A 13298-nucleotide genomic window follows, 5' to 3' on the forward strand; every position below is an offset into this window, starting at 1 on the left:
AGCGAGCGAGCTGTTCATCGAGCGGCTCTCCCTCTGCCAACACGGCTGCTCAGCTTCGTACCGCTTGAAAAGAGTCCCGCTCAGCTTGTGTGAATCTAGCTTCCTCCTGCAGCATACTCGACAGCGTCCACACCGAGCCCATCGTTCCACTCGCTGTTCTTGCATCGCCTCCTCTCCCGGTTCGAACTCGGATTAGCATCGTGACAACGGCACGGGAAGGTCTGCCGGAGGTCAGAGAGTCGCTTGGACGGCCCAGGGATGCATACGCCAACGCAACTGCCGCCTCGAACGCTCCAGCACCGGCACTCGGTCGCACACGGTCTCCTGAGGGAACCTCCTCCTTCGCCCTATCCTCCCCCTCTCTCCCGTTCAGCGACCTACGTACCTCAGCCAACTGCACCTCCGAGCCCAGCGCCACCTTTCCTCCACCACAACTCGGAGGGGACGCATCCTTACGCCCAAGTCGGACCCTCCGCCGGCTTTCCCGCAGTGTCTTCCACTACATTTCGCCAGTCGAATGGCTTGATCCCGCTACAAGAAGCGGTTGCACTGAACCGGGAACGGACGATCAGGGCGCAGCAGCTAGGGGGAGGCGGGAGCGCCCGAGCGAACAGCGGGCCAGGCAGTTTCGCCGACTCATCGAGGGCGGCGTCCGGCTCGTCCAGCTTGCCGAGGGGTGAAGGAGGTACGAAGAAGCTGTTCAGAAAGCGGACGTCCGTGCCGGGCACCGCGCCTTCTCCGCCTTCGGCGTCGCCTTATCCTCCGATTCCGCCGCGTCCTCAGCCACCAGCAATACCGTCCGCGCATTACGCCAGCTACTCGCCTTCCTCCTACTATCCCGACCGCCTCCCGTATTCCTCTACCTATCCGCCTGTATCTCCGCACCAGCCTACTTCTCTCCCGGCCTCGCCTATCTCGCCTCATACCCCTGCCTATCCAGCTTACCCGTCGACCGCATCTCTGCCGCATTTACCGATCTCGTCGCCCCGGACCCCTGAAGAGTTCGAGGCAGAACAGGTCAGTCGCTCGCTGATCTTGGGTCTTCGCTCAGTGCGCTCACCAACACTGACTCCGCAGCTCAATCGCATTCGTCGCGAGTCTCTCGAGTCCGAGCAAGCCCGTCTCGCAGCCTTGCAGTCGCAGACCAACCAGCTCCTCTCGACACTCGACTCGTCAGCGCACGAACAAGCCGAACTCGACCGCCTGCAAGCGGAGGAAGAAGAGCGTCTCTTGCGTGAAGCGCTCGAGCGAAGTAGGATCGAAGAGGAGGAGCGAGGGAGGGAGGAGCGGCGACGGCGTCTCGAGGAAGAGAAGGAGGTCCAGCGCGCGATTCAGGCGAGTCGGACGGACAAGGGAAAAGGAAGGGCTTCGACTGCGGAGGTTGAAGACGAGGTATCAAGGCGGGAAAGGGAGGCGCTCGAGCTGGCGATGCAGCTGAGCTTGGAGGAAACGGGTCGTCGAGCGGCGTACGGCAGTGGTCGAACCGAGACGAGCGCGCAGGCTTTCGAGCGGTACAGTCTGCCCTCGACTTCGTCCGACGCTCACCCTGCACACCCATCCGCGCCTCTCGACCTCGTCGCGATCGACTCGGAACCCGATGACCTTCCGCCCGCCTACGAGTATCCCGCATACGCTCCCGAGTTCGACCTTCCTACGGATGTCATCCTCGGACCTGGTCGACCACTGCCGGTTGCACCGCCCGGGCCGCCGAACAGCTATGTCGATACTGTTTCGATACCGCCAGCTGCGCGCGGTCCACTGCCTATCCCCCCGATCGAAATTTCCTCGTCCGCATACTCTACCTACTCACCGCATCCGCCCGCCTTGCGACACGACTCGGCCAGCTCAAACGGCTACGACTCGCTCGCAGCGACCGCCGGCTCGTTCAGCGACTTGAGCGGGAGCGCGCGACATGCGGACGAAGCTGGTGCAGCTGAGGGAGGCGACGACCCGTTCGACGACCGCTTCGAAGCGAGCGACGGGGAGGATGTCGAGAGCGGGTACAGCAGCGTCGCTGTTTCGGAGGCGCCGTCTGCTGCGTCGTCGCAGGAGGGCCAGATGAAGGACCTCTTTGCGGCCGTCCTCGCGCGACGGGCGACGATCCGAGCCAACGGGCCGCCGGAACTGCATCTTGCGGTCGCAGGACCCCACGCCGACCACGATCGCGGCGAGGACTTGTCTCTTCTTCCGCCGCTGACTTCGACAAACGAGGCGCTCGAGGGGCAGCAGGTCACGCCGACCACCGTCACATCGCTGCCTATACCTTCTCCGCCTGTTCCTCCCGCGTCTGCCCCAACGACACCTCCCCTCGCACAACCGCTGCTCACGCCGCCTACGATTGGTCCAACGCCAGCCTCCGCGCCCGCATCACCCGCAGCCTCCTTCCGCTCAGATCCGTCGTTCGGTGGCTTCGTCGAAGATGCGACCTCTCCCGCCGCATTCGCCGACGAGCACATCCTCCGCGACGTGCGATGGGGCTTTGTCAACGAGGCGCAGAGCAAGAGCGGGCGGTATTCCAGCTTGGAACATGAAGGCGATTTCCCTCGCGGCGCGCAGCTGTCGCTCGGCATGGAAGAGGACGGCAGGCAGCTGTACCGGTCGTTTGCGGTGGAGGCGAGGACTTGGCAGGGTTTGCTCGTCTACCTCATGTGTGCGTGCGCGTATTCCTCGTCGTCTGCTTCGCAGCTGACATTCGCGACAACACAGGGCACGGCAACTCTCGCCTGGAAGCTGCGCCTGCAGATTTACAGGGCGAAAAGTCCGGCCGTGGACTGCGCGTCGCGATTGCAGTCGACTTCTTCCGTTCTCCCGCCTCGAACCCCTCCTCCGCAGTCTCGGTCCGTCCGCCTCGAGTCCGCGTTCGCATCACCCTTCAGCCTCCCTCGCAAGATTCCCCTAACTCGCACGACACCGCCTCCGTCACGCCAGTCGCTCCCGCCTCTCTCGAACCAGTCAATCCGTCGATCCGGCTCACGCTCGACATGCGACCCTACCTCCCTCTCCCGCTTTCCGCCCTCGCTACTATCCTCTCACGTGCGCATACGCAGTCACGCCAAGCACTGCGCTCCTCGCACGTCTCGTCGAACGGCAACAGCGCGGGAGCGGTCCTCGCGCGCGCGGTCGACCTGTTCCGCAGGTTAAACGGCGAGACGGTCACGAACGACTTTTCGGCAGAGAGCGCTACTGATGAGCACGACGAGTACGGCTTGCTCGACCGGATGAAGGCGCGACTGAGGCGGAGAAGGGGACCACGGGTTTTGCACAGCGACGATGGGCGCGGGCCTGTGAGACGCCCGACTGGTGGGCCGCTTCCCGAAGGTGCGCGGACGCTCCCCTTTTAGAGTGATCCACAGCTGACGTTCGTCTCTGCAGGCGCTCTCCTAATCACTCCTTTCAGTATCGACCCGACTTGAAGTAGTGTCCTCCCGTGTTGTCGTACATCTACCTGCCAATCAACTCGCTTACTCTCCTGAGTAAGGGACCAAGGAATGAGTACAGCCATGCAAAATGCTGCGGAAAGCGGGAGAGTCTACTTCATGCCGTTCCAGGCGTCATTGAGGGAGGCAAAGACAAGCGCAGCGATCATGCGCTGCTCGAGAGTCGTGTTGCTGGCGTTGAGCTGCGCGAAGAAAGCGTAAGCGCTAAGGCCGGGGATGTAGAGGGAAGAGAACGCACCTTGTCCGGGTGGACCTTCGAGATGGCCCGAACGTATCGCACCTTGAGCTGGTTGTCGCTGATAAGTTCGTGCATCCCGACCGTCTTCCACCCTAGCTCTGGCCAAAGCACCGAATCGAGACTCGCGATGAGCGCTCGCAGGTTCGTCTCTTTGCCGCCCTTCCACGCCGCGATCCTCGCGTCGACCTGGTCCTTCAGCTCGAGGCGCATGTCGTCCTCGGCAGCGGCGGCAGCTTGCTGAGCCTGCAGCGCCTTGACAGCTTCGCCGGAGCCTTCGACAGGCGGAGCGGGCGACCGAGGTTTTGGTCGGGCCGCGGCGGGAGCAGGGGAAGAGCGGGAAGTAGGCGGCGCACTCGAAGGAGCAGAGGGACCCTCGATCATCTTCCTGCACCGCGCAACGCCGTCGCTGACCATCTTGACGCCTCCTGCGCCCCGAGTGACGGACTCGTCGCCGAGCTTGAGGATCGTCTCCCAGTCCTCGCGCGCCTTCTTCCACTTCTCGTCCGCCTCGAGTGCCTTCGCTCGTCGCCCGAGCGCCTTGCCGAGCTGGTCTTTCAGGTCGACTGCTGCTCCGCCAGCGTACAGCTGCGTGACTTCGGCTGGAAGAGAAGCGGCTTCGGAGTCGAGGGAGGAGAGGTCGATTTCGCCGCTCGTGACTGCGACGAGGATCCCGAACGCTTCGGTGCAATCGGCAGCCGCAGCCTTCTCCTCGCCACTGCGTAGACGCGCTTGTGCGCGGTTGTTGAGGAGAGGAACGCGACCGAGCCAGCCTTCGGGCAGCGAGTCGAGCGCGAGCGAGTACGCGGCTGTCGCGTCGCCGAACCGGCCGAGCTTGAAGTGGTCGTTTCCAGTGGTCTTGTGCTTCGAGGCGGAAGTGAGAGCGGAGGGCGAAATGGCGACGTGAGGGCGGGTGACGGCACGTCGGCGCGGAGCAGGCGAAGGCGTCGAGCGAGGACGGGGAGAAGGTGTCGAGCGGGCGACGGCGGGAGCAGGTGAAGAAGTTGCGGGTGCATGGCCGAAGAGGAGGTCGGCTTCGCCTGGAGGTGGCGGAGTGGCGGCAGGCTTTGCCCGTCGGAAGGGCGAGCGGTACTCGCTTGACGCGGGCGCGGCTGGTTCAGGTCGTCGAGGCGGTGCCTGTTGCTGGGCCTGTCGTGGTCCTTGAGAGAGCACCGACTCTGGTCGCTCCTCGTCGTCGTCGCTGTCCTTGAACGTCGCCGCCTTTTCCCGCGCACGTCCCGCTCCTGGCCCATCCGCGCTGGCCTCCGCTCCTTCCTCGTCCATCCCCTCTCTCCACCACTTCGGCCGTCCGTCCGCTCGCTCCGCACCCGGCGCAGCCTTCATCGCGCTCCGCTGCTCCTCGATCTTCTTCTGCAGCACCTTCTTCCCCTCGCCCCAATACGCATTGGCGCTCTTGAACATGCTGAAGCCAATCTTCTGCGCCTGCGCAAGCATCTCGGTCGCCTGTTCCTGGAGGACCTTGGCCTGCTCACGAGCAGCGGCAGCCGCGTCTTGCTGTGCGCGAGACGAGCCTGCCTCGCGACCGTTCGCCTGCGCTTCACCCGGCTTCTTCGCTCGCTGCCGTGGCCGCTGCTCCTGCTCAGCCTGCTGTGCTCGCCGCTGCCGAGCCTCCGCCTCTCCCCGCTCATCCTCGTCCTCAAATTCCCAGCTCCTCCTCCGTCCAACCCTTACATTATCCTCATCCCCCCACTCATCCAGCTCCTTCTGCTTCCTTCTTCTCGCCTCCTTCGCTTTCTGCTCCTCCGCTAGCGCGTCAACGGCCGCATCGATGTCCCAGTCGCCTGCGGGACCGCGCGTTGCGGAAAGAGCGGCCGAGGCAGACGAGGGTGAGAAGCCCATCTCGACGAGCTGGCCGAGGACATGGGGAGGAGGCGAATCGGACGAAGGTCGTGATGAAGACGTAGGTTGGGGTGTAGGTGCTGGGGAGGGAGCGGGCGAAGGGGATGAACGGAGAGGGAGAGAGGCGGGTGGTGCGGCGAAGGCGTCGAGGAGGTCAAAATCGTCTGTTGCGGCGCTCGCAGCGGGTCCAGGGGTCTTTTTCGAGCTAGAAGCTGCCGGCAGCGAGTCGAACCTAAGGTCGAATGGGTCGTCTGCCGGTGCGGAAGGAACGGAAGCATGAACAGTCGGAGCAGGTGAAACGGTGGGAGCTGGGGAAACGGGTTTCGCCGGCACTGCTGTCGACAGAAGGTCAAAGTCCCACGGGTCGGGCGACTTCGCAGCTGGTTGAGCGGCTGGCGAAGCTGTTCGGGAAGTGGGGTTGAGAGAGGAGGAGGGCGAGGCCACCCGCATCGATGGCTGGAGAGCAGGCGACCTATGCGCGATGTAGCAGGGCGTTAGCGATACCTGGTCAAATGTAATGAAGCCCCGCGAACGCACCCTGACCTCGAGGCGCCTGCTCCTGCACTGACGGGACTCGACCTCCCGAACGAGTTGATCCCAGCAGCAAGCCCGTTCGCTCCGCCGTACCCTCCAATCTTCGCCGCGCTCTCCTTGTGCAGGCGCTCCGCCATGCTCAACCCGTTCGTTCCCGCACCAGTCGAGTTGGAAGACGTGCCGAAGAGGCCTGCGAACGCGTCCCCTCCGCCCGCCTGCGCCTGCGGTGTAGGCGCCCGAGCTTGCTGAGGCGTCGGAGTTCGTGCAGGTGGCGCGCTCGACTGTCCAGATGCGGCGAGGTAGTCAAACGCGCTCCGTCCGCCGCCATATCGCGCCTGCGGGTTCTGGTTCGCGGGCTGCTGGGGCTGCGACTTGCCCGCCGATGCAAAGTCGAGGTCGAGCAGGTCGTCCATGACTGTCCGAGCCTTCCAGCAAGCCGAGTCGAGCCGGTCGAGGTGTTCGTCTGAGGTCAACGAGCGACTCTCGCTTCGACGTGCCACTTTGCTCTGACTGGGAGGATGGCTACAGCTGCTACGAAGCGCGCAGTGACTGCTCTGCCACGCCGACCGAGTCTCAGACTCGCCCGCCCGTTCTTCAACTTCCCCTCGCCATTCGGCTCCTCCTCATCGCCCTCGACCTCCTCACCTGAGCGAAAAGGGACACTGCAGAAGGAGAACGGCGTGTGGGTGTACAGGGAGGAGAAGGTTATGCCGTGCGTCCCTCGTTTCGCTCGACAACGATTCTCGAGTTGACCTTCTCGCGAAACAGCTACTCGCCATCGCAGCTGTTCTCCGTCATCGCCGACGTAGACTCGTACCAGTCCTTCCTACCTTTCACGACCTCCTCCCGCGTCCTCACCGCCGCCCGCCTCGGACCGGACGGACGGAGACTACCCCAGCCTGTTGCGGACAAGGGTTGGCTGAGAGGAACGCAGGGAGAGCGGTGGAAGATGGATGGAGAGTTGCGGATAGGTGCGATGGGGTTTGACGAGGGGTATGTCAGCCTTGTCGAGATGGAGAAGGACAAGTGGGTCAAGGTGCGTTTCCTTTCCTTCCTTTTCGTCTCTCGGCTTTCTCGCTCACCTTCGCTCGCGCAGGCCACCGCCAAAGACGCCACCATGTTCCGCCACCTCTCGACAATCTGGTCCTTCTCCCCCTCGCCCTCTCCCTCTCCCTCGACGCCCTCTTCGGCTCCTCAGACAAAAGTCGACCTCTACCTCGCCTACGCGTTCACCTCCCCTTTACACGCCGCCGCGATCCAATCTGTATGGGACAAAGTGAGCGGGTTGATGGTGGAAAAGTTTGAGAAGAGAGTGCGGGACGTGCATGGTCCGCCACCGCAGCAATAGAGCGCGCGCGGAGTCGCTAGGCTGCGCGTAGAAGTGCAGGAGCAATAGATCGTTACGTTATTGTATTGCGGATGTGCTAGGTCGTCAGGGGAGCCGCGGGTGACGTATAACGAAGAGAATCGCGACACAGAGGAGCTGCTGGGTAGGTATCAAGCTAGGGGAACGGATAGTGTCTGTGCAGGGAAGAGGGGAAAGGGCTGGTCTAATTGTACGACTAGTACTTCTCGCCACGGCGGCGACGGCGACGGTCGGTGATGCAGGCGCAGAGGGTGAAGAACATGCCGATGAAGAGGCAGCAGAAGGCGGCAACCGTGCTGTTCACACAGAACTCAAGCAGTATCAGCGCCATAGTGCGAGGGAGCGATGAGAGAGGGAACGCACGTCCAGGTACCGACACTGTACGAGACCGAGACGAGCTGGCCAATATTGTTTTTCCTGAGGTACGCCTTGAGGACGTAGAACAGGACGATGTCGAGTATCATTGCGACTGCCGCGCACAGCATGGCAACGAAGGCGATAAGGGCGGCGCAAATGAAGCCAAGGCGGTCGCTGAGTGCTGCGATGAGGAACGCAAGGAAGGAGACGCCGCATGCGATAGGGTGGAGGACCAATGCCTTGGTCGTCGCTTCGATGGCGTTCTCTGCGGTGTTGGAGAGGACGCCTGTCGATTCGGCGAGGTTGAAGAGCGCCTGCGGGAACTGGTATCCGACTTGGGCCTTTGTGCAGGCGTCCGAGGCGCTGTCCGGCGTTGCAAGGCGGTCAGAGCCGCCTCCCACATGTCGAGGGAGCCGCACGCACCCAGCGACCCTTATGCAGTACCCGAGAGCGCCAAAGTTGACCGTGGCACTGTTCCCGCGCAGCGAGGCCTGCGGGAACAAAGTCAGCGGCGTCGCGGTGAGACGAGGGATCGTGCACACCTTTGCGATGGCCATCCTGTCTACGACGGGCGAGGTGATGGTGGATACAAGCAGGAGGATGGTCGCTGCGAAGAGGAGGAACGTCCCAAAGTGGTGGAATCCGAGCATGGTCGGGGGGCAGAATTGGGTGGTTTCGATGTGCTAGAATGAGTTGATTGGACGCTGTGAGTCGCGTGTGCGTGTCAGCGAGTCCTGCGATGGCGTTGTGGCGGAGTGCAAGCGATGTCGGCGGACCCAAGGGCAAGTCGAGTGAGGCGGTGCAAGGGGTGTTGCTGCGAGCTGGGCGAGGACAGGGGTGTGCGTACACGACGACCAGCTGCGCGCCAAGTCCAACAAGCAATGTAGAAGGAGAAAGAGAGAGAGGAAATGAGAGGAGCCAAGGACCGCTCTTCTCGCCGGCTTGTCCGGACGGCTGAATGACGCGCACACGAGGTGCCAGCGAGGGTCTCAGGGAGCAAACAACAGATGCAGCGTCGTCTACTTCCTGCCCTTCTTCATCTTGCGCTTGCGCCCAATCAGGCTGCCAATCCGCGCTCCCTCCTTCGCAGGCTTGTCCTCGTCTCCGCCCGCGTCCGCCTTTGCGCGCTTCTTGCTCGGCGACGCAGACGCAGCCTCATCGCCGTCGTCCGCCTTGCGCTTCTTGCCGCCCTTCTTGCCCTTCGCACGCTTGCCGTCCTTCTTCTTTGGCGAGGCGTTCGAGGCCTCCTCGTCGCCATCCGCCTCCTCATCCTCCTCGTCCTCGCTCATCTCGCCGCCGCGCTCCTGCTCGTCAAGAAGCGTCAGTGGAGCTCGAAAGGATGAAGAGGACGAACGGAACGCGCCTTGGCTCGTCGCGCCTTCTCCCTCGCCCGCTCAGCCTTCTCAGCGCGCCGCTTGGTCGTCACGGCGTTCTCGATCGAGACTGCGTGCGCACGGCAGGGTCAGTAGAGTCCGGGACATCGTGAGAGAGCGAAGCTGCACGCACACTCGATGATGAGGCATTTGGAGCTGCGACCCGCCTCGCCCGTGAGTGACTTGCCCTGCGCCTCGCGCTTGGCGTCCTTCTCCTTCGCGAGGTTCTCCTCCTCCTCGAGCTCCTTCCTCTTCTCCTGCAACCGCTTCAACCGGTCCTCCTTCTCGCCCGCCTTCAACCCCTTCCCGAGCTTGCCCTCGCCCTTCTCGACCGAGTCGACCATCTTGTCCAGCTCTTCGCGCCACCACACCCTGAACAGCCGGTTCACCTCCTTGTTCGCGTTCGCCCAGCGCAGGACACGCAGCGCGTCCGCGTGCGTGCCGAGCTCGAGGAATCCGTAGCCCTTCGACCGGCCAAGTCCCGTCAAGGCATCGACGCGGTCGTTCTGCCGCAGGATCTTCGACTGGCGGACCTTGCCGAGCGGAATTCCCTTCTTCCGCTCGACCTTGTTCCAAGTCGGTTCCTTCGCGCCACTCGCGTCCGCCACGAACGTGACCAATTCCTCCTCCGTCAAGGGTTTCTGCAACCCGGCCTTGACGTCTCGCTCAAATTCGCGAATCGCATGGTTCGCAAGTCGCTTGAGCATCCCGTCCGAGACGTAGAGGGGGATCTGGCGGATCGAGAGACGCGTGCGGGAGATGTAGAGCGACGGGTTCGAGCGGAGGAGACCCTTGCGCGCGTCGAAGGAGGACTGGCGCGCGTCCATGTCCGCTGCAGAGAGCGTCTTGGCGATAGCCCAGGTAGGGAAGATGACGCCCTCGCGCATGAGGTACAGGTTGCGACGGTCCGTCTTTGCGCCGCCCTTCTTGTCGCGGTCTTCGCGGAGCTTGTCGGCCTGGCCCTTCGAGACGGCGGGGACGGCGGCGAGGACACGGCCGTGGAGGGTGAGGCGCGAGGCGGAGGATGAGCCGGGGTCGGCCATCAGGAGCGTCGTCTTCTTCGTCGAGGTCTGCGCGAGAGACGAGTCAGTCTCTGCGCGAGCGAAAGAGAACGAACGAACGCACTTCGCCAAAGACACCCTTGTTCAGTGCCTCGGACTCGGCGAGAACAGCCTGCGCGTGCTCCTTGTTCCAGAAGCAAACGAAAGCCGTGCCGCGCGAGCGCTTCGTGACCGGGTCAAAGACGATACGAGCGTAGCGGACCGGGCCGACCTGTTTGAAGCTGCGCGAAGAGGACTGTCAGCATTGTACTGCAGGAAGAAGGTAAAATCCGCACGCACAGGTCGTACAGCTCGGCTTCGGTCGCCTCGAACGACATGTTGCGGACGAAGAGCGTGGCGTTCTGCTGGTCCTCCTGTGAATCCTTCTCGTCCTCCTCCTCCTCGCCCTCCTCGTCGCGGTCGCCTGCGCCGACCGGCTGGGGCGACATGTCCGAGTCCTGCTCGAGGTCCTCCGGAACAGGCGACATGTCGCTGTCCTCGTCCTCGTCTTCGTCCTCCTCATCGCTGCCCTCCGACTCGTCCTCGTCCTCACCTTCGGAAGCCGAGCCCTCAGCCGCCTCGCCGCCGGCCTCCGCCTCCTGCGCCTTCTGCCACTCCTCCTTACTGAGCGCCCAATCCACCGCGACAACACGTCCCTTCTCCCCTCCTCCTCCTCCACTGCTCTCCTTCTCCTTCTTCTTCTTCTCCCGAACCTCCTTCTTCTTCCCCTCCTTCCCTCCCTCACTCGCAATCCGTTCCGCCGCCATACCCGCATAGATACGCGCACCGTTCACGGCTTTCATCGCGGCTTCGGCGTGAGAGCGCGTGACGAAGTAGACGAAGGCGAAGCCGCGGGGTTTGGAGGTTGAGGGGTTGATGGGGAGGGTGATGGAGTGGATCGGGCCGAAGCGGGCGAAGGCGGCGCGGAGGTCGGCGGTGGTAATCTGCGCAGGCGGCGAGTCAGCCCTAAGCGAACTTCGGGAAGGAGACGCAGCAAACGCACGTCAAAGCCCAAGTTGCGAACAAGCAACCGTCCTCCGCCCTTTGACCGCCCGAGACGCTGACACAGGTCCCACGAGCTCTTGACCGCTGCCGAGACGAGCACGCCGCGGAAGACGTGGTTGTTCAGCTTGCTCATGAGGTCGTGCGCGTGGCGGGGTGTGTACATGATGACGAGGGCTGCCGGAAGCTCCGCACGTCAGTACGAGTGAAGGAGGCTTGAAAGGGAATTGCGACGCACCAGCCTGCTCGCCTGAAGCCATCTCGACGGGGAAGAGGATGTCCTCGACATCTCCAATCTTCTTGGCTCGCTGCTTGAGCGCCTTCTTCCAGTCGATCTGCTTCCCCTTCTTCGCCGCCGAAGGAGCAGTCGACGACTCGGCCTGCGCATCGACGTCCATCTTCTCCTCGTCGCCGTCCTGCTCGTCTCCCTCCTCCGCCTCCTCGGTTGAGCCGGCCTCGCCAGGCATAGGCAAGCCGAGCACGACAACGGTACGCGAGGCGTTGTGGTCCCAGACGCCCGGTCGCCACTTGGTTTTGGTCTCCTCCTGTGCGACCTCGTCCTCCTCCTTGGGCTGAGGAGCGGGCGCAGGCGCCTTTCCCTTGACCTTCCAGTTCTTGTCCGCGCCCTCGGGCTTCTCTCCCTCCTTGAGCTTCTTCTTAGCCCACTGCACCTTGATCCCACCCGGCCCGCAGATCTTGTCCCACTCGACGCCAGCCAGTCCCTCCTGCCCTGCGAGCTCGTTCACAAGACTCCGCGGGATGCCCTCCTTCGTGCCCCATTCAGCGAGACACGATTCCGCATCAGAGCGGAGTACGAAACGAACGTAGCCGAACCCGCGAGAAGTCGACTTGCCCGTGCGGTCGCGGCCCGCTTTGAGCGAGATGGCGTTCGCTGAGGAGCCGCCAAAGTCGGGTACCGGTGCCGAGTCGGACGAAGAGTTGGAAGAGACGACAAAGGCGGCGCGGAGAGGAGCGTAGGAGGAGAAGATGAGGGTGAGTTGAGGAGAAGTGAGCGACGGAGGGAGGTGGGTGAGGTAGAGGGTCGTCTGGTGCGATGCGGCATCGGCGCCTGCGGCATCGTCGGACTTTTCCTTTGCCTCTGCCGCTGCGTCCGTGCTGCACGACGGTCGATGCGAGTGTCAATTCGCCTTCCTCTCCCTCGAGCTCGATGAGGATGGGGGAGGACGCACTACGCCTTGAGACCCGCCGAGATGAATCCGTCCTTGGGCTTGAACGGCTCCTTCTTCTCACGCGGTGGACCACGCTGCCCGCCGTGCCCGCCCCTGCCGCCGCCGCGTCCGCCTCCTCCTCGACCTCGCCCGCGTCCTCCTCGCTGCGAAGGCCCGTCTCCGCGCGAGCGCTTGGCTGGCGAAGGGCCCGCCGAGCTGTCGTTGTCAAAGTAGCGTTTGGGTGCCGGCATCAGCAGGAAACAGCACGGCAGAGTGAGCTGGAAGGGAGGGACACTCGCACCGCCTCGTTCAAGGTGAAGTCCCAAGCTCGACGACAGCAACGCAGCGTGGTAGGGTGAGACAAGCCGAAAGTGAAGTCTGACAGCATGGATAGAATTGTCCACTACTCTGGACAGCACCTGCGAGGTTGTGCGGGACACCTTCTCCTCCTCGACCCCCTCTTCCTCTCGTCCACCTCGCACTTCCAAGGATGCCGAGCGAGGACCGTCAAGGACGTCAGACTCCGACACGGGGACACCGGCCGTGCTCTAAACGGCGCTACACAAGCTTCAGGCGTGCCGGGTCGAAGCCCTTGAGACCGAGTGCTGATGGACTGTCTCTCTACACCGCTGCACGCGTTGGGCGCACGCCTGTCGCCCTGCCGATCCCATCGAGCAGTAATCGTACTGCACGCAGCCAGGCCAGCCGCCGAGGGAGACGGCCAGCCTCCTCCGCTCCTCCTCCTCGCGCCGGTTCAGGCAGGTCAATCGCTGCGACGGCGACGCTGGCAAGTTCCGCGACGTCGCGGCCCCGGTCCGCTCGCTCAGGCCGAGGACGCAAGGCTCTGTATCTCCGTCGATCCCTCTGTCTCGCCGCCTGCCGCCAGCACTCCCAGCAGCGCTTGAGGGCGTCGACCCCGTCTCGC

At 63.5% G+C, this 13298-nt stretch overlaps 5 protein-coding genes across 5 annotated transcripts; 2 read left to right on the forward strand and 3 right to left on the reverse strand.

Moving 5' to 3' along the window:
* Window positions 1-258: 258 nt before the first annotated feature.
* On the forward strand, window positions 259-3413 carry RHTO_07365 (uncharacterized protein; the record flags this gene model as incomplete). The annotated part of the gene is made up of 4 exons (XM_016421023.1): window positions 259-1017; window positions 1078-2650; window positions 2707-3318; window positions 3373-3413. 4 exons carry the CDS (start codon window positions 259-261, stop codon window positions 3411-3413), a joined length of 2985 nt encoding a protein of 994 aa, XP_016274750.1.
* Window positions 3414-3529: 116 nt separating this feature from the next.
* On the reverse strand, window positions 3530-6479 carry RHTO_07366 (uncharacterized protein; the record flags this gene model as incomplete). Its single annotated transcript, XM_016421024.1, has 3 exons — window positions 3530-3619; window positions 3676-6004; window positions 6070-6479. 3 exons carry the CDS (start codon window positions 6477-6479, stop codon window positions 3530-3532), a joined length of 2829 nt encoding a protein of 942 aa, XP_016274751.1.
* Window positions 6480-6584: 105 nt separating this feature from the next.
* RHTO_07367 (uncharacterized protein) lies at window positions 6585-7414 on the forward strand (the record flags this gene model as incomplete). Its single annotated transcript, XM_016421025.1, has 3 exons — window positions 6585-6778; window positions 6835-7102; window positions 7163-7414. 3 exons carry the CDS (start codon window positions 6585-6587, stop codon window positions 7412-7414), a joined length of 714 nt encoding a protein of 237 aa, XP_016274752.1.
* A 214-nt stretch (window positions 7415-7628) lies between these two features.
* RHTO_07368 (PalI-related protein) lies at window positions 7629-8439 on the reverse strand (the record flags this gene model as incomplete). The annotated part of the gene is made up of 4 exons (XM_016421026.1): window positions 7629-7728; window positions 7796-8152; window positions 8213-8280; window positions 8332-8439. 4 exons carry the CDS (start codon window positions 8437-8439, stop codon window positions 7629-7631), a joined length of 633 nt encoding a protein of 210 aa, XP_016274753.1.
* Window positions 8440-8808: 369 nt separating this feature from the next.
* RHTO_07369 (nucleolar protein 4) lies at window positions 8809-12624 on the reverse strand (the record flags this gene model as incomplete). The annotated part of the gene is made up of 8 exons (XM_016421027.1): window positions 8809-9093; window positions 9144-9232; window positions 9296-10232; window positions 10288-10444; window positions 10503-11146; window positions 11206-11381; window positions 11443-12320; window positions 12398-12624. 8 exons carry the CDS (start codon window positions 12622-12624, stop codon window positions 8809-8811), a joined length of 3393 nt encoding a protein of 1130 aa, XP_016274754.1.
* Window positions 12625-13298: the final 674 nt, after the last annotated feature.

This window comes from Rhodotorula toruloides, assembly GCF_000320785.1.
Source record: "Rhodotorula toruloides NP11 unplaced genomic scaffold Scaffold6, whole genome shotgun sequence".
In the NCBI taxonomy this organism is placed as follows: Eukaryota; Fungi; Basidiomycota; class Microbotryomycetes; order Sporidiobolales; family Sporidiobolaceae; genus Rhodotorula; species Rhodotorula toruloides.